Genomic DNA, 26,654 nt, shown 5'->3' with positions numbered 1-26,654 from the left:
AATCACTGGAAAGAGAAGCTGTGCTCAGGGCTTGAAAGAATTCCTATTGGGAAAATGATGTCACAGCCCCACAAGGCAATCCACAGCTTCGATGCTATTCCTCCCAAAATGCCAATGCATGTTCGCACCGAACAAAGAATTGCAAAAGGGGTTACGGAAACAGAAAAGAGCCTAAATTGTCAATACAATCCGACGAAAAAGCCCCGATACGGACGTCCAAGGTTGTGTGAAAGGAAATTAGACGACCAAACTAGGATCCTCAGGAGAGTATCGGAGAAGGCGATGGCGACCCACTCCAGTACTCTTGCCTGGAAAATGCCCTGGACGGAGGAGCCTGGTAGGCTGCAGGCCATGGGGTCGCGCAGAGTCAGACACGACTGAAGTGACTTAGCCGCAGCGGCAGCAGCAGGACAGTATGCTATTGGGAATACAACAACACACACAGATCCAGATCGATGGAATAAAGTTGAGGGTCCAGAAACAAACCCCGGCATCCAAGGTCAACTCATCTCTGACACAGAAGGGGAGAATATCCAAATGGGAACAAGAAAGCCTCTTCAATCAATGTCCATGGGAAAACCAGACAGCTACATCTGAAGAACGCTATTGGTTTTGATCTCACACCACCTCAATATCGGGGAAAAACCTCACCCTAAAGACTGATGTCATGAGATAGCTAGAAAGAAGCGTAGGTCAAAGGCTCCTTAACATCAGAGTCTCCTTGCCATTTGCTGGGCGGAGGTAGAAATGGGTCTCTTCAAGTAAGGGAAAGAGGGAAACCAAGTACACCAATGGGTTTCCATCCAATGGAACCTCTTCACAACAGAGAAGCTAAGCATTCACAAATGCAAAAGATAGGAAACGGAACATGAGAGACTCCTTGCAAGTGGTGTATCTGAGAAGGGGTTCATATGGAAAGAGACGAAGAATGCACAGCACTCAGATTCCAAGAAACACCACCACCACCCTTGACCCTTCCCCCATGACCAACTCCGACCTAAAGCCTTTCTCTCCCTCTAACCTATCCCTAAAACATAACCCTCATCTAATCATATACATGTGCATTCCTAGCATCCATCCATCCACACACGAGAGAGAAAGAGGAAGACACAGACTGAATCGAGAAAGGAAAAGAGAGGGACACAGCCAGAGAGAGACACGGAACCAAAGAGAGGAAAGGAGTCGATGGTCCAGACTTTTCATCAATCTGTCTCGAAGGTAGAAGCAATGACAGCGCCCATCCACCCCAGAAGGGGGAAACGGACGGAAGGTTTGGAGAGGAAAAGACAAGAACGCAGGGAGCCATTAGAAGCTCAGCCACCCGCAGAAGCCGAGCTGGGACACTTGAACAGAATCTCAATGGAAACAGAGGACCAGAAAGTTGGCTACTCTTTTCTATCAGAGAGGGAGACCTTCGAGACTTCCTTTCGGTCCTCCAACTTGCATGCGGGGTCTCCAAACAGTCAGGAGGGGGAGTGCCTTTTCCTGGGTACCACGGCGCATCCAGGCCTCGTTCTGCCCCATTCTGTGCTGTGTCAGCCCTGGATGGAGTCTTTCTTTCTGAAGTCTCAGCGCACAAGCTCCACGTGATATCAGCCCCAGGTGGAAAGGCATGGAGCTGCTCGTAGGCCGACAGACCTAGGAAACAGATGGGAGAATGACCCCCACTCTGCAGATGGAGAGACCGGGGAAACCCTGAGGGGCATATGCTTGTCCAGGGCCACACCACTTATGAGAAGAAGGAGCCTGGTCTGAGAGCAGCGGGGTCCTCGGAGCTCAGGCCCTGGCTGCACCCAGGCCTCCCCAGGGCTGTGGGCTGGGCTGTGTGGCTGTCACTGTGCCTGCACATGGCCTAAGGGGGGTGGTCGAGCAGTCAGAAACCCAGAGATTCCCTTGCGAAGTTTTGGGGAAGGGACCTCAGCACGAACCCCAGGAAATGATGTCACCTGCCGGCAACAGAACCCAACAGAACCCGCAACCCGGGTATCCAGGCCTCCAGAGCGGAGAGGAGCCCCCAGCCAGATCACTTGCTGCCAGGATGTTCTGCTGCTTGCCCCTGCCCAGAGGCCGGGGCCTCAGGAGAGCTCACAGGCAGTGTGCGTGGGCACCCTGTCGACGTTGGCTCAGGGCACCCCCGAGAGGCCTCTGGCCCTTTGCCCGGAGAAACAGAAAGGTAACACGGGGAGCCCCAGGCGGGGCCAGGCCACCTCTCCCATGCCACCCGGAAACACCGGGTCCTTTGCCTGTGTGTGTGGATGCGGGTTTCTCGGGGTGTGTCTCCCTCAAGGAAGCCCAGGCGGATGTGGGGTCAGAAGCCTGCGGACAAGTTGTGTCCACACCCCAGGGGAGAGCAGGCTGGGTGGGATGGGGAGAGTGCGGGCAGCGCCGGCCGCCCAGGCTGACCTCACACCCTCAGGTGGGTCTCTTTCCTCCCGGGTGGGGATCTGAGCAGACACACGTCTCTGACCCTTCTGGGAAGAGAAGTTCGAGCAGGCAGAAGCAGCGGCTCCACTGGCCAGGCCCAGCTCGGAAAACTCCCAGCACGGCTGGCTGACGGTCACTGTCGTTGCAGAGCTTCCCACGTGATGAGGCCGAGGACGGGGACACCCCGTCCACCTCCCGGAGGGAGGGGTCGGAGCACCACCCCCCCGCCCGTGAGGCCCAGTGCAGGCTCCAGGTGAGCGTGCCCACGGAGGCATCAGCCCCACCGGGGGCGAAGCGGAGGCGGGGAAGGCCTGCTGCCGAGACACCGCCCAGGATACACCCGGCGGCCCAGTCTGAGGCTGCCACGGAGCTCAGCACACCCGGCTCCGACCCAGAGTCCCGAGAACCCCGGCCTCTGAGGCAGCAGGAGGACCTGGAGCCCAGCACGCCAGAGCACAGAGGTGAGGACGCTGGGGCTGGTGCACGGGAGTGTGTGGGGAGGGGGTGCTGAGCTACACACGGACGAGTCCCCGAAAGATGCTGCTGGGCCTGCAGCAAGCGCTGGCCTCACACCCCCACCCCCATCTTGCACACTTCAGTCCCAAAAGACATCCGACCCTGGGTATTCTTTGGGAATCTCTTGGAAGCTTTCTGTCCCGGGATACGCACATGCCAAGGCTGGCCTGTGGGCAAACTTTGCTTCTCCCCCAGCTCTAGCACTGGCCTCCAACTGGAACCAGGCTCTACTTCCCAGACCTGTCCCTACAGAGGTGGTGGCTCCAGGTGCAGGACCCAGGGATCCACCGAGGCCAGATGGAGAACCGAGACTTGCCCTCGCAGAGACACCAGGCCAGCTGGGTACTGGCCAGCACACCGGGCAGATCGGATCTCCGTGCCTGCAGGGCCCCCAGCCCCAGGCACTGATGTCCCACCCCCTCAGCCAGAACCTCCACCTCCACGTGCACCTGTACCTGCTCGGGCTTTGGCAGGAGAACCCGAGGCAGAGGAGGAGTCACCGCCTCGGCAGGGAGAGCCTGCCCTGGCTCCCGCGCAACACCCAGACGCCGACGATGACTCACTCGCCCCTGCAGGAAGAACGAGCCCCCGCTCTGGGCAGAGACCCAGAGCCCTTGCCGGAAACACCACGTCCAGGGGAGCGGTCGGCTCTGCAGCCTCCATCCCTGTCTGCTCACCGTGGACGCCGGCAACTCGGTCTGCCCCCAGGGGACATGGAGTTCCTTTCCCCTGAACTGCTTTGCATTTGGTTTGTTTCCACCTTTCTGGTGATGTTTTATTTTGTGTATGGTTTCCTGTATTTCTCTTGGTTAAGTTGGGATTAGTAAACTTTTTCATCATTGTTGCAATTTGGGAACACTGTTGTGTAACTCTGGTGATACTGTGTTACCATCCCACTTTGTAGTTTCAGACCCGTTCGATCTTTATGCCCCACCCCCCAACAAAGCCTGGATTCAAGGCAAGCACGCCCTGTTCATCCCTCCCCCCGATCCTGAACACAATTTCATCTTTTCTTTCTGCATTCCTTCCTATATTCTTGGTGTCCCCAATCAATGACTCTCAGTGAAATGACTGAAGGAGTTTTTTTCGGACTCTCCACCTACTGTAAGACTCCATTGGAGAGTTCTCATTTGTATGTCATTTGAACTAGCCTTTGATAGCTGAAAGGACGGTGTACGTCCTTTCAAGATATCATGTGCCAAACGAAGCCCTTTTGGCAAATGCCATCATTATCTCCAGGCAGGCATTGCTGTTTGAAGGGTGACATCTCAGCCAGAAGGCAGAGGCTGAGCTCCTCTTGTTGCACCAGCTCCCAAAAGAAGCCAAGAAAGGGAGCTGGAACAACAAACCACCCCAACGCCCAGGAAAGCGTTCTTCACGACAGAAGGCTAGAAAATGACCCAACAACCTTGTGGCCCAGAACCCCTCTAAAAAATCACTGTTCCATAAAAAAGAGAAACACATGGGAAGTTCCAAGGAGAGGCAATGCCCATGGCCAGTGTACTTTAGAGACGGCCTGACCGCTCCGGGGAAGACACGCACCGACGGAACCCCTTGGGAAACAGCAGTGATAGTCCTCACCGTCGTAAGGGTTTCCTCTGGGGACAACCTGCCCTGGGCACCACATGAGGGAGCAGACCGGCTTCTCTTCCTCTGCCCCCACACCATTCACTCATGAAGGCAGCTCAGGTGTTCTCATGCCCTGCCTGCCTGCCTGCCTGCCTGGCTCATCCGTGAGCTGTGCCCACCTCCAGGGCAGGACTCCACCTTCTCCTCTCTGTGTACCGTGAATCTGCACACAGTGGGCTTTCAGAACCTTAGGAGACTTGAGCCATTCCCACTGGAGCCAGAACCCTCCCCAGGAAGGAAAACAGCTGTGGAGTCATTTTGGCCCCAGCACTGGTTCCCAAACCCTGGCGGCTCCTACAGCCTCTACGGTGTGAAGAGGGAGGTCCCTTTTGACAGAGCTTTCCGGCTGTCAGATCTAAGCTGTTGTTTCCCTGTCAGCTGTGTCTCTTCCGTTGCAGCCAGGTGGGCCACGCTGCTCCAAAGGAGCTCACAAGCTGAGTTGCAAGGGAGGTATTGAGAGGACAGGGATGGCTACAACGTGCTGCAAACTGAGTGAGGGTCCCCACAATCCTCAGCAAAGGTCTGTGGTGTGCAAGTGGGGAGTAGAGGGCCCCCAAGTTCCAAAGGAAGGGAGGTACTCGGGAGCTAAAGCCCTTGGCTGCTGTGGTAGCAGCTGCACATGGCAGCTCGTCCACAGTGCACTTCGAATGAGGTCATATGAGCGGGACTCTGGAAATGGCTCCGAAATCCAGAGAAAGGGGTCAGGGTATGTGGGAATCCGGCGGGGGTGGGGGGTGGATGAAGGAAGGTGTCCTTCCTCTCTCCAGTGCAATTTGGTTTGGTGAGTCTCAAAGCTACCAGATGGCACTTCCCAAGTCAGGCCCCCGCAGGAATCAGGGTGGGCTGCGTGCCTCGGCCCCTGCCACAGGGACAAGCCACACCAGTGGCCTCCCTGAGCTCAAATGGCCGGATCTGGGGGTTCTGTCTGGGTGCACACCTCCTTGCTGTGGCCAAGTTCCCCCCTTCTCTGAGCACCAGCTTCATCCTCTCGAAGGAGGACATCGATTGCTACCTTGGCACGTTACTCTCTTCATCCTGTGAAGACTCATTAGGCTTATCCTACAATTACTAGCTGGCCCGAAGAGATATCTCCTGAATCCAGATTAAGCTGGAGTCTCCCAGGCTCATCTGGCATGTCTTCCCTGAAGTCTGCCAAAACCCACACCCTTGCATTTCCAGGGACTCCCCTTAGCCAGCTGGGCAGAAAACCCAGCATGCTTCAAACAAGCTGACAGACAAGCGGGAGAGGACTCACGGGCAGACGGCCTCCCTCAGGTCTCGGGTGGAGCTCTGGGACCACAGCAGCAACGGGCCATCCCAGCCCCTGGGCTCAGCAGCGCCCTCATTCTCAGGCCGGCGGCTCTGCCCTGAGGGGAGCAGGAAGGTCACCAACTGCCGCAGGCGGACCTCAAGCCCCTCCCACTGCTGGAGCCTGACCTCCCCCGGCCCCACCCCTTCCCCTACCCCAGCAGGACGAGAGCTCGTCTTCCCCTGGCTTCCAACGTGAGGCCCGGCCCTGGGCCCCGATTGGGCACTGCCCCAGTCCGGAGCCAATCACAGTGGCCAGGGAGGTGGAACGCACCGATTGGCCAGGGCCAGGTCATGTGACCATGCTCCCCAGGAAACTCAGATATTACCAAGATTCCCTAACAAACCAATGAACAAAATTATCCAGTAAACGCAAACCGTACTTTTTAATGAGGCCAATGTCACAGAAAAAAAAAAAAAGCTTCACAATGAACTGCTCAAGGAAGCTACTAAATAAACTTTCAGAAAAGTTAAGTCGTTTTTTTTTTTTTTTTTTAATAGGGTGACGGAGAGCTATACCTTTCCCATCTATGTGAATTTAGGTTTAAACTAGATTTCCCTTGGCTATTATATAAGACAAAAAACCCCACATCACCCCCTTTCACTCCCCCCACCCCCAAAAAGTGTTTTAGTCTATTGAGTTTTTGTGTCCTCAGTTGTGTCTGATTCACGGCAACTCACGAACTCTACACAGCCAGGCTCTTCCGTCCATGGAATTCAGGGCAATTTTTTTCTGTCACAGTAAATGCCCACCCTGGGTGATCCAAAGGCAAGGGCTCAGAGGCTCCTGAGAGAATAACTCCTTTCAGCTGAGCACAGAGCTGGCTCCTCACTGGGATGCCTGTGGCCTGGGGCTCCCAGAGGGGACAGCAGCACTCGCCCCACCGTGTGGTCACTGCTGCAAGTGCAGGCTGCTCCTCACTCCCCCTTGACAGTGTCCCTGAGGGCAGAACAGTGTGAATCTACTCAAGGTGGAAATGCAAACTCCGATGCAACCAAACTTCCCACAAGGTCTCCAAAACCACTCAGGAACAGGGAATTGGAAACTGCAGGGCATGACATGAATGGAGATGGAGACTTGACACCTTACACCGAGTTCACTTCCAGTTATCCCTAGACAAAGTTTCCATGAAAACTTGTCACAAATCTAGAAGAACAATGAGCAGAAACCGGACACGTGCTTTGAGTCTTCACACACAAAACTAAAAGGCAGTCCACAAAACAACCCAGAGAATACAGTGGACTTTGCAAAATCAAAGACATCTACCGTGGGAAAGACCTCATTACAAAAGCAAAAGACAGGTCATACATCGCGAGACGAATGAGTGGAAACACAAAGCTTCTCAAGGACGTGTCTCCAAACAGACAAAGAACACCAACACAACAAGCCTGTGAAAACTAGGGAAAGGTCTGAAGGGACGCCAGACTGAGGAAGACACACACAGAGTATCCCGGATGATGTCCAGCACTGAGGGCCTGAAGAAACAACAGTCTAGTTGCACTCCCTCAGGCCTGTGTGACCCTGGATGAGGCCTCTGTTTCCCGGTGGCTCTGAGAGATGGACAGGGAGGAAGGGGAAGAGAAATCACTTGCACTTCTAATACTCACCGCAAAGTCTTCCAATGAGAAGGGAATTATCACCCCCACTGACAATGCCATTCACTGAAGTGATACCCACGAGTCCATCTAACCCAGAAGGGAAGGAAGGACCTGTTCTCACAAAACGGCGAGAGATGGAAGAAAGAAGATCAAGCCCACACCAATCACTGGAAAGAGAAGCTGTGCTCAGGGCTTGAAAGAATTCCTATTGGGAAAATGATGTCACAGCCCCACAAGGCAATCCACAGCTTCGATGCTATTCCTCCCAAAATGCCAATGCATGTTCGCACCGAACAAAGAATTGCAAAAGGGGTTACGGAAACAGAAAAGAGCCTAAATTGTCAATACAATCCGACGAAAAAGCCCCGATACGGACGTCCAAGGTTGTGTGAAAGGAAATTAGACGACCAAACTAGGATCCTCAGGAGAGTATCGGAGAAGGCGATGGCGACCCACTCCAGTACTCTTGCCTGGAAAATGCCCTGGACGGAGGAGCCTGGTAGGCTGCAGGCCATGGGGTCGCGCAGAGTCAGACACGACTGAAGTGACTTAGCCGCAGCGGCAGCAGCAGGACAGTATGCTATTGGGAATACAACAACACACACAGATCCAGATCGATGGAATAAAGTTGAGGGTCCAGAAACAAACCCCGGCATCCAAGGTCAACTCATCTCTGACACAGAAGGGGAGAATATCCAAATGGGAACAAGAAAGCCTCTTCAATCAATGTCCATGGGAAAACCAGACAGCTACATCTGAAGAACGCTATTGGTTTTGATCTCACACCACCTCAATATCGGGGAAAAACCTCACCCTAAAGACTGATGTCATGAGATAGCTAGAAAGAAGCGTAGGTCAAAGGCTCCTTAACATCAGAGTCTCCTTGCCATTTGCTGGGCGGAGGTAGAAATGGGTCTCTTCAAGTAAGGGAAAGAGGGAAACCAAGTACACCAATGGGTTTCCATCCAATGGAACCTCTTCACAACAGAGAAGCTAAGCATTCACAAATGCAAAAGATAGGAAACGGAACATGAGAGACTCCTTGCAAGTGGTGTATCTGAGAAGGGGTTCATATGGAAAGAGACGAAGAATGCACAGCACTCAGATTCCAAGAAACACCACCACCACCCTTGACCCTTCCCCCATGACCAACTCCGACCTAAAGCCTTTCTCTCCCTCTAACCTATCCCTAAAACATAACCCTCATCTAATCATATACATGTGCATTCCTAGCATCCATCCATCCACACACGAGAGAGAAAGAGGAAGACACAGACTGAATCGAGAAAGGAAAAGAGAGGGACACAGCCAGAGAGAGACACGGAACCAAAGAGAGGAAAGGAGTCGATGGTCCAGACTTTTCATCAATCTGTCTCGAAGGTAGAAGCAATGACAGCGCCCATCCACCCCAGAAGGGGGAAACGGACGGAAGGTTTGGAGAGGAAAAGACAAGAACGCAGGGAGCCATTAGAAGCTCAGCCACCCGCAGAAGCCGAGCTGGGACACTTGAACAGAATCTCAATGGAAACAGAGGACCAGAAAGTTGGCTACTCTTTTCTATCAGAGAGGGAGACCTTCGAGTCTTCCTTTCGGTCCTCCAACTTGCATGCGGGGTCTCAAAACAGTCAGGAGGGGGAGTGCCTTTTCCTGGGTACCACGGCGCATCCAGGCCTCGTTCTGCCCCATTCTGTGCTGTGTCAGCCCTGGATGGAGTCTTTCTTTCTGAAGTCTCAGCGCACAAGCTCCACGTGATATCAGCCCCAGGTGGAAAGGCATGGAGCTGCTCGTAGGCCGACAGACCTAGGAAACAGATGGGAGAATGACCCCCACTCTGCAGATGGAGAGACCGGGGAAACCCTGAGGGGCATATGCTTGTCCAGGGCCACACCACTTATGAGAAGAAGGAGCCTGGTCTGAGAGCAGCGGGGTCCTCGGAGCTCAGGCCCTGGCTGCACCCAGGCCTCCCCAGGGCTGTGGGCTGGGCTGTGTGGCTGTCACTGTGCCTGCACATGGCCTAAGGGGGGTGGTCGAGCAGTCAGAAACCCAGAGATTCCCTTGCGAAGTTTTGGGGAAGGGACCTCAGCACGAACCCCAGGAAATGATGTCACCTGCCGGCAACAGAACCCAACAGAACCCGCAACCCGGGTATCCAGGCCTCCAGAGCGGAGAGGAGCCCCCAGCCAGATCACTTGCTGCCAGGATGTTCTGCTGTTTGCCCCTGCCCAGAGGCCGGGGCCTCAGGAGAGCTCACAGGCAGTGTGCGTGGGCACCCTGTCGACGTTGGCTCAGGGCACCCCCGAGAGGCCTCTGGCCCTTTGCCTGGAGAAACAGAAAGGTAACACGGGGAGCCCCAGGCGGGGCCGGGCCACCTCTCCCATGCCACCCGGAAACACCGGGTCCTTTGCCTGTGTGTGTGGATGCGGGTTTCTCGGGGTGTGTCTCCCTCAAGGAAGCCCAGGCGGATGTGGGGTCAGAAGCCTGCGGACAAGTTGTGTCCACACCCCAGGGGAGAGCAGGCTGGGTGGGATGGGGAGAGTGCGGGCAGCGCCGGCCGCCCAGGCTGACCTCACACCCTCAGGTGGGTCTCTTTCCTCCCGGGTGGGGATCTGAGCAGACACGCGTCTCTGACCCTTCTGGGAAGAGAAGTTCGAGCAGGCAGAAGCAGCGGCTCCACTGGCCAGGCCCAGCTCGGAAAACTCCCAGCACGGCTGGCTGACGGTCACTGTCGTTGCAGAGCTTCCCACGTGATGAGGCCGAGGACGGGGACACCCCGTCCACCTCCCGGAGGGAGGGGTCGGAGCACCACCCCCCCGCCCGTGAGGCCCAGTGCAGGCTCCAGGTGAGCGTGCCCACGGAGGCATCAGCCCCACCGGGGGCGAAGCGGAGGCGGGGAAGGCCTGCTGCCGAGACACCGCCCAGGATACACCCGGCGGCCCAGTCTGAGGCTGCCACGGAGCTCAGCACACCCGGCTCCGACCCAGAGTCCCGAGAACCCCGGCCTCTGAGGCAGCAGGAGGACCTGGAGCCCAGCACGCCAGAGCACAGAGGTGAGGACGCTGGGGCTGGTGCACGGGAGTGTGTGGGGAGGGGGTGCTGAGCTACACACGGACGAGTCCCCGAAAGATGCTGCTGGGCCTGCAGCAAGCGCTGGCCTCACACCCCCACCCCCATCTTGCACACTTCAGTCCCAAAAGACATCCGACCCTGGGTATTCTTTGGGAATCTCTTGGAAGCTTTCTGTCCCGGGATACGCACATGCCAAGGCTGGCCTGTGGGCAAACTTTGCTTCTCCCCCAGCTCTAGCACTGGCCTCCAACTGGAACCAGGCTCTACTTCCCAGACCTGTCCCTACAGAGGTGGTGGCTCCAGGTGCAGGACCCAGGGATCCACCGAGGCCAGATGGAGAACCGAGACTTGCCCTCGCAGAGACACCAGGCCAGCTGGGTACTGGCCAGCACACCGGGCAGATCGGATCTCCGTGCCTGCAGGGCCCCCAGCCCCAGGCACTGATGTCCCACCCCCTCAGCCAGAACCTCCACCTCCACGTGCACCTGTACCTGCTCGGGCTTTGGCAGGAGAACCCGAGGCAGAGGAGGAGTCACCGCCTCGGCAGGGAGAGCCTGCCCTGGCTCCCGCGCAACACCCAGACGCCGACGATGACTCACTCGCCCCTGCAGGAAGAACGAGCCCCCGCTCTGCGCAGAGACCCAGAGCCCTTGCCGGAAACACCACGTCCAGGGGAGCGGTCGGCTCTGCAGCCTCCATCCCTGTCTGCTCACCGTGGACGCCGGCAACTCGGTCTGCCCCCAGGGGACATGGAGTTCCTTTCGCCTGAACTGCTTTGCATTTGGTTTGTTTCCACCTTTCTGGTGATGTTTTATTTTGTGTATGGTTTCCTGTATTTCTCTTGGTTAAGTTGGGATTAGTAAACTTTTTCATCATTGTTGCAATTTGGGAACACTGTTGTGTAACTCTGGTGATACTGTGTTACCATCCCACTTTGTAGTTTCAGACCCGTTCGATCTTTATGCCCCACCCCCCAACAAAGCCTGGATTCAAGGCAAGCACGCCCTGTTCATCCCTCCCCCCGATCCTGAACACAATTTCATCTTTTCTTTCTGCATTCCTTCCTATATTCTTGGTGTCCCCAATCAATGACTCTCAGTGAAATGACTGAAGGAGTTTTTTTCGGACTCTCCACCTACTGTAAGACTCCATTGGAGAGTTCTCATTTGTATGTCATTTGAACTAGCCTTTGATAGCTGAAAGGACGGTGTACGTCCTTTCAAGATATCATGTGCCAAACGAAGCCCTTTTGGCAAATGCCATCATTATCTCCAGGCAGGCATTGCTGTTTGAAGGGTGACATCTCAGCCAGAAGGCAGAGGCTGAGCTCCTCTTGTTGCACCAGCTCCCAAAAGAAGCCAAGAAAGGGAGCTGGAACAACAAACCACCCCAACGCCCAGGAAAGCGTTCTTCACGACAGAAGGCTAGAAAATGACCCAACAACCTTGTGGCCCAGAACCCCTCTAAAAAATCACTGTTCCATAAAAAAGAGAAACACATGGGAAGTTCCAAGGAGAGGCAATGCCCATGGCCAGTGTACTTTAGAGACGGCCTGACCGCTCCGGGGAAGACACGCACCGACGGAACCCCTTGGGAAACAGCAGTGATAGTCCTCACCGTCGTAAGGGTTTCCTCTGGGGACAACCTGCCCTGGGCACCACATGAGGGAGCAGACCGGCTTCTCTTCCTCTGCCCCCACACCATTCACTCATGAAGGCAGCTCAGGTGTTCTCATGCCCTGCCTGCCTGCCTGCCTGCCTGGCTCATCCGTGAGCTGTGCCCACCTCCAGGGCAGGACTCCACCTTCTCCTCTCTGTGTACCGTGAATCTGCACACAGTGGGCTTTCAGAACCTTAGGAGACTTGAGCCATTCCCACTGGAGCCAGAACCCTCCCCAGGAAGGAAAACAGCTGTGGAGTCATTTTGGCCCCAGCACTGGTTCCCAAACCCTGGCGGCTCCTACAGCCTCTACGGTGTGAAGAGGGAGGTCCCTTTTGACAGAGCTTTCCGGCTGTCAGATCTAAGCTGTTGTTTCCCTGTCAGCTGTGTCTCTTCCGTTGCAGCCAGGTGGGCCACGCTGCTCCAAAGGAGCTCACAAGCTGAGTTGCAAGGGAGGTATTGAGAGGACAGGGATGGCTACAACGTGCTGCAAACTGAGTGAGGGTCCCCACAATCCTCAGCAAAGGTCTGTGGTGTGCAAGTGGGGAGTAGAGGGCCCCCAAGTTCCAAAGGAAGGGAGGTACTCGGGAGCTAAAGCCCTTGGCTGCTGTGGTAGCAGCTGCACATGGCAGCTCGTCCACAGTGCACTTCGAATGAGGTCATATGAGCGGGACTCTGGAAATGGCTCCGAAATCCAGAGAAAGGGGTCAGGGTATGTGGGAATCCGGCGGGGGTGGGGGGTGGATGAAGGAAGGTGTCCTTCCTCTCTCCAGTGCAATTTGGTTTGGTGAGTCTCAAAGCTACCAGATGGCACTTCCCAAGTCAGGCCCCCGCAGGAATCAGGGTGGGCTGCGTGCCTCGGCCCCTGCCACAGGGACAAGCCACACCACTGGCCTCCCTGAGCTCAAATGGCCGGATCTGGGGGTTCTGTCTGGGTGCACACCTCCTTGCTGTGGCCAAGTTCCCCCCTTCTCTGAGCACCAGCTTCATCCTCTCGAAGGAGGACATCGATTGCTACCTTGGCACGTTACTCTCTTCATCCTGTGAAGACTCATTAGGCTTATCCTACAATTACTAGCTGGCCCGAAGAGATATCTCCTGAATCCAGATTAAGCTGGAGTCTCCCAGGCTCATCTGGCATGTCTTCCCTGAAGTCTGCCAAAACCCACACCCTTGCATTTCCAGGGACTCCCCTTAGCCAGCTGGGCAGAAAACCCAGCATGCTTCAAACAAGCTGACAGACAAGTGGGAGAGGACTCACGGGCAGACGGCCTCCCTCAGGTCTCGGGTGGAGCTCTGGGACCACAGCAGCAACGGGCCATCCCAGCCCCTGGGCTCAGCAGCGCCCTCATTCTCAGGCCGGCGGCTCTGCCCTGAGGGGAGCAGGAAGGTCACCAACTGCCGCAGGCGGACCTCAAGCCCCTCCCACTGCTGGAGCCTGACCTCCCCCGGCCCCACCCCTTCCCCTACCCCAGCAGGACGAGAGCTCGTCTTCCCCTGGCTTCCAACGTGAGGCCCGGCCCTGGGCCCCGATTGGGCACTGCCCCAGTCCGGAGCCAATCACAGTGGCCAGGGAGGTGGAACGCACCGATTGGCCAGGGCCAGGTCATGTGACCATGCTCCCCAGGAAACTCAGATATTACCAAGATTCCCTAACAAACCAATGAACAAAATTATCCAGTAAACGCAAACCGTACTTTTTAATGAGGCCAATGTCACAGAAAAAAAAAAAAATGCTTCACAATGAACTGCTCAAGGAAGCTACTAAATAAAGTTTCAGAAAAGTTAAGTCGTTTTTTTTTTTTTTTTAATAGGGTGACGGAGAGCTATACCTTTCCCATCTATGTGAATTTAGGTTTAAACTAGATTTCCCTTGGCTATTATATAAGACAAAAAACCCCACATCACCCCCTTTCACTCCCCCCACCCCCAAAAAGTGTTTTAGTCTATTGAGTTTTTGTGTCCTCAGTTGTGTCTGATTCACGGCAACTCACGAACTCTACACAGCCAGGCTCTTCCGTCCATGGAATTCAGGGCAATTTTTTTCTGTCACAGTAAATGCCCACCCTGGGTGATCCAAAGGCAAGGGCTCAGAGGCTCCTGAGAGACTAACTCCTTTCAGCTGAGCACAGAGCTGGCTCCTCACTGGGATGCCTGTGGCCTGGGGCTCCCAGAGGGAACAGCAGCACTCGCCCCACCGTGTGGTCACTGCTGCAAGTGCAGGCTGCTCCTCACTCCCCCTTGACAGTGTCCCTGAGGGCAGAACAGTGTGAATCTACTCAAGGTGGAAATGCAAACTCCGATGCAACCAAACTTCCCACAAGGTCTCCAAAACCACTCAGGAACAGGGAATTGGAAACTGCAGGGCATGACATGAATGGAGATGGAGACTTGACACCTTACACCGAGTTCACTTCCAGTTATCCCTAGACAAAGTTTCCATGAAAACTTGTCACAAATCTAGAAGAACAATGAGCAGAAACCGGACACGTGCTTTGAGTCTTCACACACAAAACTAAAAGGCAGTCCACAAAACAACCCAGAGAATACAGTGGACTTTGCAAAATCAAAGACATCTACCGTGGGAAAGACCTCATTACAAAAGCAAAAGACAGGTCATACATCGCGAGACGAATGAGTGGAAACACAAAGCTTCTCAAGGACGTGTCTCCAAACAGACAAAGAACACCAACACAACAAGCCTGTGAAAACTAGGGAAAGGTCTGAAGGGACGCCAGACTGAGGAAGACACACACAGAGTATCCCGGATGATGTCCAGCACTGAGGGCCTGAAGAAACAACAGTCTAGTTGCACTCCCTCAGGCCTGTGTGACCCTGGATGAGGCCTCTGTTTCCCGGTGGCTCTGAGAGATGGACAGGGAGGAAGGGGAAGAGAAATCACTTGCACTTCTAATACTCACCGCAAAGTCTTCCAATGAGAAGGGAATTATCACCCCCACTGACAATGCCATTCACTGAAGTGATACCCACGAGTCCATCTAACCCAGAAGGGAAGGAAGGACCTGTTCTCACAAAACGGCGAGAGATGGAAGAAAGAAGATCAAGCCCACACCAATCACTGGAAAGAGAAGCTGTGCTCAGGGCTTGAAAGAATTCCTATTGGGAAAATGATGTCACAGCCCCACAAGGCAATCCACAGCTTCGATGCTATTCCTCCCAAAATGCCAATGCATGTTCGCACCGAACAAAGAATTGCAAAAGGGGTTACGGAAACAGAAAAGAGCCTAAATTGTCAATACAATCCGACGAAAAAGCCCCGATACGGACGTCCAAGGTTGTGTGAAAGGAAATTAGACGACCAAACTAGGATCCTCAGGAGAGTATCGGAGAAGGCGATGGCGACCCACTCCAGTACTCTTGCCTGGAAAATGCCCTGGACGGAGGAGCCTGGTAGGCTGCAGGCCATGGGGTCGCGCAGAGTCAGACACGACTGAAGTGACTTAGCCGCAGCGGCAGCAGCAGGACAGTATGCTATTGGGAATACAACAACACACACAGATCCAGATCGATGGAATAAAGTTGAGGGTCCAGAAACAAACCCCGGCATCCAAGGTCAACTCATCTCTGACACAGAAGGGGAGAATATCCAAATGGGAACAAGAAAGCCTCTTCAATCAATGTCCATGGGAAAACCAGACAGCTACATCTGAAGAACGCTATTGGTTTTGATCTCACACCACCTCAATATCGGGGAAAAACCTCACCCTAAAGACTGATGTCATGAGATAGCTAGAAAGAAGCGTAGGTCAAAGGCTCCTGATCATCAGAGTCTCCTTGCCATTTGCTGGGCGGAGGTAGAAATGGGTCTCTTGAAGTAAGGGAAAGAGGGAAACCAAGTACACCAATGGGTTTCCATCCAATGGAACCTCTTCACAACAGAGAAGCTAAGCATTCACAAATGCAAAAGATAGGAAACGGAACATGAGAGACTCCTTGCAAGTGGTGTATCTGAGAAGGGGTTCATATGGAAAGAGACGAAGAATGCACAGCACTCAGATTCCAAGAAACACCACCACCACCCTTGACCCTTCCCCCATGACCAACTCCGACCTAAAGCCTTTCTCTCCCTCTAACCTATCCCTAAAACATAACCCTCATCTAATCATATACATGTGCATTCCTAGCATCCATCCATCCACACACGAGAGAGAAAGAGGAAGACACAGACTGAATCGAGAAAGGAAAAGAGAGGGACACAGCCAGAGAGAGACACGGAACCAAAGAGAGGAAAGGAGTCGATGGTCCAGACTTTTCATCAATCTGTCTCGAAGGTAGAAGCAATGACAGCGCCCATCCACCCCAGAAGGGGGAAACGGACGGAAGGTTTGGAGAGGAAAAGACAAGAACGCAGGGAGCCATTAGAAGCTCAGCCACCCGCAGAAGCCGAGCTGGGACACTTGAACAGAATCTCAATGGAAACAGAGGACCAGAAAGTTGGCTACTCTTTTCTATCAGAGAGGGAGACCTTCGAGTCTTCCTTTCGGTCCTCCAACTTGCATGCGGGGTCTCAAAACAGTCAGGAGGGGGAGTGCCTTTTCCTGGGTACCACGGCGCATCCAGGCCTCGTTCTGCCCCATTCTGTGCTGTGTCAGCCCTGGATGGAGTCTTTCTTTCTGAAGTCTCAGCGCACAAGCTCCACGTGATATCAGCCCCAGGTGGAAAGGCATGGAGCTGCTCGTAGGCCGACAGACCTAGGAAACAGATGGGAGAATGACCCCCACTCTGCAGATGGAGAGACCGGGGAAACCCTGAGGGGCATATGCTTGTCCAGGGCCACACCACTTACGAGAAGAAGGAGCCTGGTCTGAGAGCAGCGGGGTCCTCGGAGCTCAGGCCCTGGCTGCACCCAGGCCTCCCCAGGGCTGTGGGCTGGGCTGTGTGGCTGTCACTGTGCCTGCACATGGCCTAAGGGGGGTGGTCGAGCAGTCAGAAACCCAGAGATTCCCTTGCGAAGTTTTGGGGAAGGGACCTCAGCACGAACCCCAGGAAATGATGTCACCTGCCGGCAACAGAACCCAACAGAACCCGCAACCCGGGTATCCAGGCCTCCAGAGCGGAGAGGAGCCCCCAGCCAGATCACTTGCTGCCAGGATGTTCTGCTGTTTGCCCCTGCCCAGAGGCCGGGGCCTCAGGAGAGCTCACAGGCAGTGTGCGTGGGCACCCTGTTGACGTTGGCTCAGGGCACCCCCGAGAGGCCTCTGGCCCTTTGCCCGGAGAAACAGAAAGGTAACACGGGGAGCCCCAGGCGGGGCCGGGCCACCTCTCCCATGCCACCCGGAAACACCGGGTCCTTTGCCTGTGTGTGTGGATGCGGGTTTCTCGGGGCGTGTCTCCCTCAAGGAAGCCCAGGCGGATGTGGGGTCAGAAGCCTGCGGACAAGTTGTGTCCACACCCCAGGGGAGAGCAGGCTGGGTGGGATGGGGAGAGTGCGGGCAGCGCCGGCCGCCCAGGCTGACCTCACACCCTCAGGTGGGTCTCTTTCCTCCCGGGTGGGGATCTGAGCAGACACACGTCTCTGACCCTTCTGGGAAGAGAAGTTCGAGCAGGCAGAAGCAGCGGCTCCACTGGCCATGCCCAGCTCGGAAAACTCCCAGCACGGCTGGCTGACGGTCACTGTCGTTGCAGAGCTTCCCACGTGATGAGGCCGAGGACGGGGACACCCCGTCCACCTCCCGGAGGGAGGGGTCGGAGCACCACCCCCCCGCCCGTGAGGCCCAGTGCAGGCTCCAGGTGAGCGTGCCCACGGAGGCATCAGCCCCACCGGGGGCGAAGCGGAGGCGGGGAAGGCCTGCTGCCGAGACACCGCCCAGGATACACCCGGCGGCCCAGTCTGAGGCTGCCACGGAGCTCAGCACACCCGGCTCCGACCCAGAGTCCCGAGAACCCCGGCCTCTGAGGCAGCAGGAGGACCTGGAGCCCAGCACGCCAGAGCACAGAGGTGAGGACGCTGGGGCTGGTGCACGGGAGTGTGTGGGGAGGGGGTGCTGAGCTACACACGGACGAGTCCCCGAAAGATGCTGCTGGGCCTGCAGCAAGCGCTGGCCTCACACCCCCACCCCCATCTTGCACACTTCAGTCCCAAAAGACATCCGACCCTGGGTATTCTTTGGGAATCTCTTGGAAGCTTTCTGTCCCGGGATACGCACATGCCAAGGCTGGCCTGTGGGCAAACTTTGCTTCTCCCCCAGCTCTAGCACTGGCCTCCAACTGGAACCAGGCTCTACTTCCCAGACCTGTCCCTACAGAGGTGGTGGCTCCAGGTGCAGGACCCAGGGATCCACCGAGGCCAGATGGAGAACCGAGACTTGCCCTCGCAGAGACACCAGGCCAGCTGGGTACTGGCCAGCACACCGGGCAGATCGGATCTCCGTGCCTGCAGGGCCCCCAGCCCCAGGCACTGATGTCCCACCCCCTCAGCCAGAACCTCCACCTCCACGTGCACCTGTACCTGCTCGGGCTTTGGCAGGAGAACCCGAGGCAGAGGAGGAGTCACCGCCTCGGCAGGGAGAGCCTGCCCTGGCTCCCGCGCAACACCCAGACGCCGACGATGACTCACTCGCCCCTGCAGGAAGAACGAGCCCCCGCTCTGGGCAGAGACCCAGAGCCCTTGCCGGAAACACCACGTCCAGGGGAGCGGTCGGCTCTGCAGCCTCCATCCCTGTCTGCTCACCGTGGACGCCGGCAACTCGGTCTGCCCCCAGGGGACATGGAGTTCCTTTCCCCTGAACTGCTTTGCATTTGGTTTGTTTCCACCTTTCTGGTGATGTTTTATTTTGTGTATGGTTTCCTGTATTTCTCTTGGTTAAGTTGGGATTAGTAAACTTTTTCATCATTGTTGCAATTTGGGAACACTGTTGTGTAACTCTGGTGATACTGTGTTACCATCCCACTTTGTAGTTTCAGACCCGTTCGATCTTTATGCCCCACCCCCCAACAAAGCCTGGATTCAAGGCAAGCACGCCCTGTTCATCCCTCCCCCCGATCCTGAACACAATTTCATCTTTTCTTTCTGCATTCCTTCCTATATTCTTGGTGTCCCCAATCAATGACTCTCAGTGAAATGACTGAAGGAGTTTTTTTCGGACTCTCCACCTACTGTAAGACTCCATTGGAGAGTTCTCATTTGTATGTCATTTGAACTAGCCTTTGATAGCTGAAAGGACGGTGTACGTCCTTTCAAGATATCATGTGCCAAACGAAGCCCTTTTGGCAAATGCCATCATTATCTCCAGGCAGGCATTGCTGTTTGAAGGGTGACATCTCAGCCAGAAGGCAGAGGCTGAGCTCCTCTTGTTGCACCAGCTCCCAAAAGAAGCCAAGAAAGGGAGCTGGAACAACAAACCACCCCAACGCCCAGGAAAGCGTTCTTCACGACAGAAGGCTAGAAAATGACCCAACAACCTTGTGGCCCAGAACCCCTCTAAAAAATCACTGTTCCATAAAAAAGAGAAACACATGGGAAGTTCCAAGGAGAGGCAATGCCCATGGCCAGTGTACTTTAGAGACGGCCTGACCGCTCCGGGGAAGACACGCACCGACGGAACCCCTTGGGAAACAGCAGTGATAGTCCTCACCGTCGTAAGGGTTTCCTCTGGGGACAACCTGCCCTGGGCACCACATGAGGGAGCAGACCGGCTTCTCTTCCTCTGCCCCCACACCATTCACTCATGAAGGCAGCTCAGGTGTTCTCATGCCCTGCCTGCCTGCCTGCCTGCCTGGCTCATCCGTGAGCTGTGCCCACCTCCAGGGCAGGACTCCACCTTCTCCTCTCTGTGTACCGTGAATCTGCACACAGTGGGCTTTCAGAACCTTAGGAGACTTGAGCCATTCCCACTGGAGCCAGAACCCTCCCCAGGAAGGAAAACAGCTGTGGAGTCATTTTGGCCCCAGCACTGGTTCCCAAACCCTGGCGGCTCCTACAGCCTCTACGGTGTGAAGAGGGAGGTCCCTTTTGACAGAGCTTTCCGGCTGTCAGATCTAAGCTGTTGTTTCCCTGTCAGCTGTGTCTCTTCCGTTGCAGCCAGGTGGGCCACGCTGCTCCAAAGGAGCTCACAAGCTGAGTTGCAAGGGAGGTATTGAGAGGACAGGGATGGCTACAACGTGCTGCAAACTGAGTGAGGGTCCCCACAATCCTCAGCAAAGGTCTGTGGTGTGCAAGTGGGGAGTAGAGGGCCCCCAAGTTCCAAAGGAAGGGAGGTACTCGGGAGCTAAAGCCCTTGGCTGCTGTGGTAGCAGCTGCACATGGCAGCTCGTCCACAGTGCACTTCGAATGAGGTCATATGAGCGGGACTCTGGAAATGGCTCCGAAATCCAGAGAAAGGGGTCAGGGTATGTGGGAATCCGGCGGGGGTGGGGGGTGGATGAAGGAAGGTGTCCTTCCTCTCTCCAGTGCAATTTGGTTTGGTGAGTCTCAAAGCTACCAGATGGCACTTCCCAAGTCAGGCCCCCGCAGGAATCAGGGTGGGCTGCGTGCCTCGGCCCCTGCCACAGGGACAAGCCACACCACTGGCCTCCCTGAGCTCAAATGGCCGGATCTGGGGGTTCTGTCTGGGTGCACACCTCCTTGCTGTGGCCAAGTTCCCCCCTTCTCTGAGCACCAGCTTCATCCTCTCGAAGGAGGACATCGATTGCTACCTTGGCACGTTACTCTCTTCATCCTGTGAAGACTCATTAGGCTTATCCTACAATTACTAGCTGGCCCGAAGAGATATCTCCTGAATCCAGATTAAGCTGGAGTCTCCCAGGCTCATCTGGCATGTCTTCCCTGAAGTCTGCCAAAACCCACACCCTTGCATTTCCAGGGACTCCCCTTAGCCAGCTGGGCAGAAAACCCAGCATGCTTCAAACAAGCTGACAGACAAGCGGGAGAGGACTCACGGGCAGACGGCCTCCCTCAGGTCTCGGGTGGAGCTCTGGGACCACAGCAGCAACGGGCCATCCCAGCCCCTGGGCTCAGCAGCGCCCTCATTCTCAGGCCGGCGGCTCTGCCCTGAGGGGAGCAGGAAGGTCACCAACTGCCGCAGGCGGACCTCAAGCCCCTCCCACTGCTGGAGCCTGACCTCCCCCGGCCCCACCCCTTCCCCTACCCCAGCAGGACGAGAGCTCGTCTTCCCCTGGCTTCCAACGTGAGGCCCGGCCCTGGGCCCCGATTGGGCACTGCCCCAGTCCGGAGCCAATCACAGTGGCCAGGGAGGTGGAACGCACCGATTGGCCAGGGCCAGGTCATGTGACCATGCTCCCCAGGAAACTCAGATATTACCAAGATTCCCTAACAAACCAATGAACAAAATTATCCAGTAAACGCAAACCGTACTTTTTAATGAGGCCAATGTCACAGAAAAAAAAAAAAATGCTTCACAATGAACTGCTCAAGGAAGCTACTAAATAAAGTTTCAGAAAAGTTAAGTCGTTTTTTTTTTTTTTTAATAGGGTGACGGAGAGCTATACCTTTCCCATCTATGTGAATTTAGGTTTAAACTAGATTTCCCTTGGCTATTATATAAGACAAAAAACCCCACATCACCCCCTTTCACTCCCCCCACCCCCAAAAAGTGTTTTAGTCTATTGAGTTTTTGTGTCCTCAGTTGTGTCTGATTCACGGCAACTCACGAACTCTACACAGCCAGGCTCTTCCGTCCATGGAATTCAGGGCAATTTTTTTCTGTCACAGTAAATGCCCACCCTGGGTGATCCAAAGGCAAGGGCTCAGAGGCTCCTGAGAGACTAACTCCTTTCAGCTGAGCACAGAGCTGGCTCCTCACTGGGATGCCTGTGGCCTGGGGCTCCCAGAGGGAACAGCAGCACTCGCCCCACCGTGTGGTCACTGCTGCAAGTGCAGGCTGCTCCTCACTCCCCCTTGACAGTGTCCCTGAGGAAAGAACAGTGTGAATCTACTCAAGGTGGAAATGCAAACTCCGATGCAACCAAACTTCCCACAAGGTCTCCAAAACCACTCAGGAACAGGGAATTGGAAACTGCAGGGCATGACATGAATGGAGATGGAGACTTGACACCTTACACCGAGTTCACTTCCAGTTATCCCTAGACAAAGTTTCCATGAAAACTTGTCACAAATCTAGAAGAACAATGAGCAGAAACCGGAAACGTGCTTTGAGTCTTCACACACAAAACTAAAAGGCAGTCCACAAAACAACCCAGAGAATACAGTGGACTTTGCAAAATCAAAGACATCTACCGTGGGAAAGACCTCATTACAAAAGCAAAAGACAGGTCATACATCGCGAGACGAATGAGTGGAAACACAAAGCTTCTCAAGGACGTGTCTCCAAACAGACAAAGAACACCAACACAACAAGCCTGTGAAAACTAGGGAAAGGTCTGAAGGGACGCCAGACTGAGGAAGACACACACAGAGTATCCCGGATGATGTCCAGCACTGAGGGCCTGAAGAAACAACAGTCTAGTTGCACTCCCTCAGGCCTGTGTGACCCTGGATGAGGCCTCTGTTTCCCGGTGGCTCTGAGAGATGGACAGGGAGGAAGGGGAAGAGAAATCACTTGCACTTCTAATACTCACCGCAAAGTCTTCCAATGAGAAGGGAATTATCACCCCCACTGACAATGCCATTCACTGAAGTGATACCCACGAGTCCATCTAACCCAGAAGGGAAGGAAGGACCTGTTCTCACAAAACGGCGAGAGATGGAAGAAAGAAGATCAAGCCCACACCAATCACTGGAAAGAGAAGCTGTGCTCAGGGCTTGAAAGAATTCCTATTGGGAAAATGATGTCACAGCCCCACAAGGCAATCCACAGCTTCGATGCTATTCCTCCCAAAATGCCAATGCATGTTCGCACCGAACAAAGAATTGCAAAAGGGGTTACGGAAACAGAAAAGAGCCTAAATTGTCAATACAATCCGACGAAAAAGCCCCGATACGGACGTCCAAGGTTGTGTGAAAGGAAATTAGACGACCAAACTAGGATCCTCAGGAGAGTATCGGAGAAGGCGATGGCGACCCACTCCAGTACTCTTGCCTGGAAAATGCCCTGGACGGAGGAGCCTGGTAGGCTGCAGGCCATGGGGTCGCGCAGAGTCAGACACGACTGAAGTGACTTAGCCGCAGCGGCAGCAGCAGGACAGTATGCTATTGGGAATACAACAACACACACAGATCCAGATCGATGGAATAAAGTTGAGGGTCCAGAAACAAACCCCGGCATCCAAGGTCAACTCATCTCTGACACAGAAGGGGAGAATATCCAAATGGGAACAAGAAAGCCTCTTCAATCAATGTCCATGGGAAAACCAGACAGCTACATCTGAAGAACGCTATTGGTTTTGATCTCACACCACCTCAATATCGGGGAAAAACCTCACCCTAAAGACTGATGTCATGAGATAGCTAGAAAGAAGCGTAGGTCAAAGGCTCCTTAACATCAGAGTCTCCTTGCCATTTGCTGGGCGGAGGTAGAAATGGGTCTCTTCAAGTAAGGGAAAGAGGGAAACCAAGTACACCAATGGGTTTCCATCCAATGGAACCTCTTCACAACAGAGAAGCTAAGCATTCACAAATGCAAAAGATAGGAAACGGAACATGAGAGACTCCTTGCAAGTGGTGTATCTGAGAAGGGGTTCATATGGAAAGAGACGAAGAATGCACAGCACTCAGATTCCAAGAAACACCACCACCACCCTTGACCCTTCCCCCATGACCAACTCCGACCTAAAGCCTTTCTCTCCCTCTAACCTATCCCTAAAACATAACCCTCATCTAATCATATACATGTGCATTCCTAGCATCCATCCATCCACACACGAGAGAGAAAGAGGAAGACACAGACTGAATCGAGAAAGGAAAAGAGAGGGACACAGCCAGAGAGAGACACGGAACCAAAGAGAGGAAAGGAGTCGATGGTCCAGACTTTTCATCAATCTGTCTCGAAGGTAGAAGCAATGACAGCGCCCATCCACCCCAGAAGGGGGAAACGGATGGAAGGTTTGGAGAGGAAAAGACAAGAACGCAGGGAGCCATTAGAAGCTCAGCCACCCGCAGAAGCCGAGCTGGGACACTTGAACAGAATCTCAATGGAAACAGAGGACCAGAAAGTTGGCTACTCTTTTCTATCAGAGAGGGAGACCTTCGAGTCTTCCTTTCGGTCCTCCAACTTGCATGCGGGGTCTCAAAACAGTCAGGAGGGGGAGTGCCTTTTCCTGGGTACCACGGCGCATCCAGGCCTCGTTCTGCCCCATACTGTGCTGTGTCAGCCCTGGATGGAGTCTTTCTTTCTGAAGTCTCAGCGCACAAGCTCCACGTGATATCAGCCCCAGGTGGAAAGGCATGGAGCTGCTCGTAGGCCGACAGACCTAGGAAACAGATGGGAGAATGACCCCCACTCTGCAGATGGAGAGACCGGGGAAACCCTGAGGGGCATATGCTTGTCCAGGGCCACACCACTTACGAGAAGAAGGAGCCTGGTCTGAGAGCAGCGGGGTCCTCGGAGCTCAGGCCCTGGCTGCACCCAGGCCTCCCCAGGGCTGTGGGCTGGGCTGTGTGGCTGTCACTGTGCCTGCACATGGCCTAAGGGGGGTGGTCGAGCAGTCAGAAACCCAGAGATTCCCTTGCGAAGTTTTGGGGAAGGGACCTCAGCACGAACCCCAGGAAATGATGTCACCTGCCGGCAACAGAACCCAACAGAACCCGCAACCCGGGTATCCAGGCCTCCAGAGCGGAGAGGAGCCCCCAGCCAGATCACTTGCTGCCAGGATGTTCTGCTGTTTGCCCCTGCCCAGAGGCCGGGGCCTCAGGAGAGCTCACAGGCAGTGTGCGTGGGCACCCTGTTGACGTTGGCTCAGGGCACCCCCGAGAGGCCTCTGGCCCTTTGCCCGGAGAAACAGAAAGGTAACACGGGGAGCCCCAGGCGGGGCCGGGCCACCTCTCCCATGCCACCCGGAAACACCGGGTCCTTTGCCTGTGTGTGTGGATGCGGGTTTCTCGGGGCGTGTCTCCCTCAAGGAAGCCCAGGCGGATGTGGGGTCAGAAGCCTGCGGACAAGTTGTGTCCACACCCCAGGGGAGAGCAGGCTGGGTGGGATGGGGAGAGTGCGGGCAGCGCCGGCCGCCCAGGCTGACCTCACACCCTCAGGTGGGTCTCTTTCCTCCCGGGTGGGGATCTGAGCAGACACACGTCTCTGACCCTTCTGGGAAGAGAAGTTCGAGCAGGCAGAAGCAGCGGCTCCACTGGCCATGCCCAGCTCGGAAAACTCCCAGCACGGCTGGCTGACGGTCACTGTCGTTGCAGAGCTTCCCACGTGATGAGGCCGAGGACGGGGACACCCCGTCCACCTCCCGGAGGGAGGGGTCGGAGCACCACCCCCCCGCCCGTGAGGCCCAGTGCAGGCTCCAGGTGAGCGTGCCCACGGAGGCATCAGCCCCACCGGGGGCGAAGCGGAGGCGGGGAAGGCCTGCTGCCGAGACACCGCCCAGGATACACCCGGCGGCCCAGTCTGAGGCTGCCACGGAGCTCAGCACACCCGGCTCCGACCCAGAGTCCCGAGAACCCCGGCCTCTGAGGCAGCAGGAGGACCTGGAGCCCAGCACGCCAGAGCACAGAGGTGAGGACGCTGGGGCTGGTGCACGGGAGTGTGTGGGGAGGGGGTGCTGAGCTACACACGGACGAGTCCCCGAAAGATGCTGCTGGGCCTGCAGCAAGCGCTGGCCTCACACCCCCACCCCCATCTTGCACACTTCAGTCCCAAAAGACATCCGACCCTGGGTATTCTTTGGGAATCTCTTGGAAGCTTTCTGTCCCGGGATACGCACATGCCAAGGCTGGCCTGTGGGCAAACTTTGCTTCTCCCCCAGCTCTAGCACTGGCCTCCAACTGGAACCAGGCTCTACTTCCCAGACCTGTCCCTACAGAGGTGGTGGCTCCAGGTGCAGGACCCAGGGATCCACCGAGGCCAGATGGAGAACCGAGACTTGCCCTCGCAGAGACACCAGGCCAGCTGGGTACTGGCCAGCACACCGGGCAGATCGGATCTCCGTGCCTGCAGGGCCCCCAGCCCCAGGCACTGATGTCCCACCCCCTCAGCCAGAACCTCCACCTCCACGTGCACCTGTACCTGCTCGGGCTTTGGCAGGAGAACCCGAGGCAGAGGAGGAGTCACCGCCTCGGCAGGGAGAGCCTGCCCTGGCTCCCGCGCAACACCCAGACGCCGACGATGACTCACTCGCCCCTGCAGGAAGAACGAGCCCCCGCTCTGGGCAGAGACCCAGAGCCCTTGCCGGAAACACCACGTCCAGGGGAGCGGTCGGCTCTGCAGCCTCCATCCCTGTCTGCTCACCGTGGACGCCGGCAACTCGGTCTGCCCCCAGGGGACATGGAGTTCCTTTCCCCTGAACTGCTTTGCATTTGGTTTGTTTCCACCTTTCTGGTGATGTTTTATTTTGTGTATGGTTTCCTGTATTTC

At 55.4% G+C, this 26,654-nt stretch overlaps 1 protein-coding gene and 1 long non-coding RNA gene across 4 annotated transcripts in view; one reads left to right on the top strand and one right to left on the bottom strand.

The window, feature by feature from the left end:
* Nucleotides 1–489: 489 nt before the first annotated feature.
* Nucleotides 490–26,654, bottom strand: part of LOC145514126 (uncharacterized) — a 196,427-nt gene continuing 170,262 nt past the window's right edge. The window contains exons 2-5 of the long non-coding RNA XR_014059848.1: nt 21,100–21,211; nt 13,463–13,574; nt 5,825–5,936; nt 490–1,638 (exon numbers count right to left, since the gene is read on the bottom strand). This is a non-coding gene — a long non-coding RNA (uncharacterized LOC145514126). The remainder of the gene's footprint in view (nt 1,639–5,824; nt 5,937–13,462; nt 13,575–21,099; nt 21,212–26,654) is intronic.
* Nucleotides 2,004–11,509, top strand: LOC145514092 (uncharacterized). Of its 3 annotated transcripts, none has more exons than XM_081511178.1 (3): nt 2,004–2,173; nt 2,573–2,885; nt 10,774–11,509. In XM_081511178.1, exons 1-3 carry the CDS (start codon nt 2,039–2,041, stop codon nt 11,400–11,402), a joined length of 1,077 nt encoding a protein of 358 aa, XP_081367304.1. In that variant the 5' UTR covers nt 2,004–2,038; the 3' UTR covers nt 11,403–11,509. The 3 variants fall into 3 exon arrangements, with proteins under 3 accessions (XP_081367304.1, XP_081367305.1, XP_081367303.1); XM_081511179.1 differs by lacking the exon at nt 10,774–11,509 and adding an exon at nt 3,142–3,796; XM_081511177.1 differs by lacking the exon at nt 10,774–11,509 and adding an exon at nt 3,136–3,796.

Source organism: Giraffa tippelskirchi, chromosome 7, assembly GCF_054371585.1.
Source record: "Giraffa tippelskirchi isolate mGirTip1 chromosome 7, T2T-mGirTip1v1.2.pri, whole genome shotgun sequence".
Lineage (NCBI taxonomy): Eukaryota > Metazoa > Chordata > Mammalia > Artiodactyla > Giraffidae > Giraffa > Giraffa tippelskirchi.
This window is presented reverse-complemented; position numbering and strand designations above follow the sequence as displayed.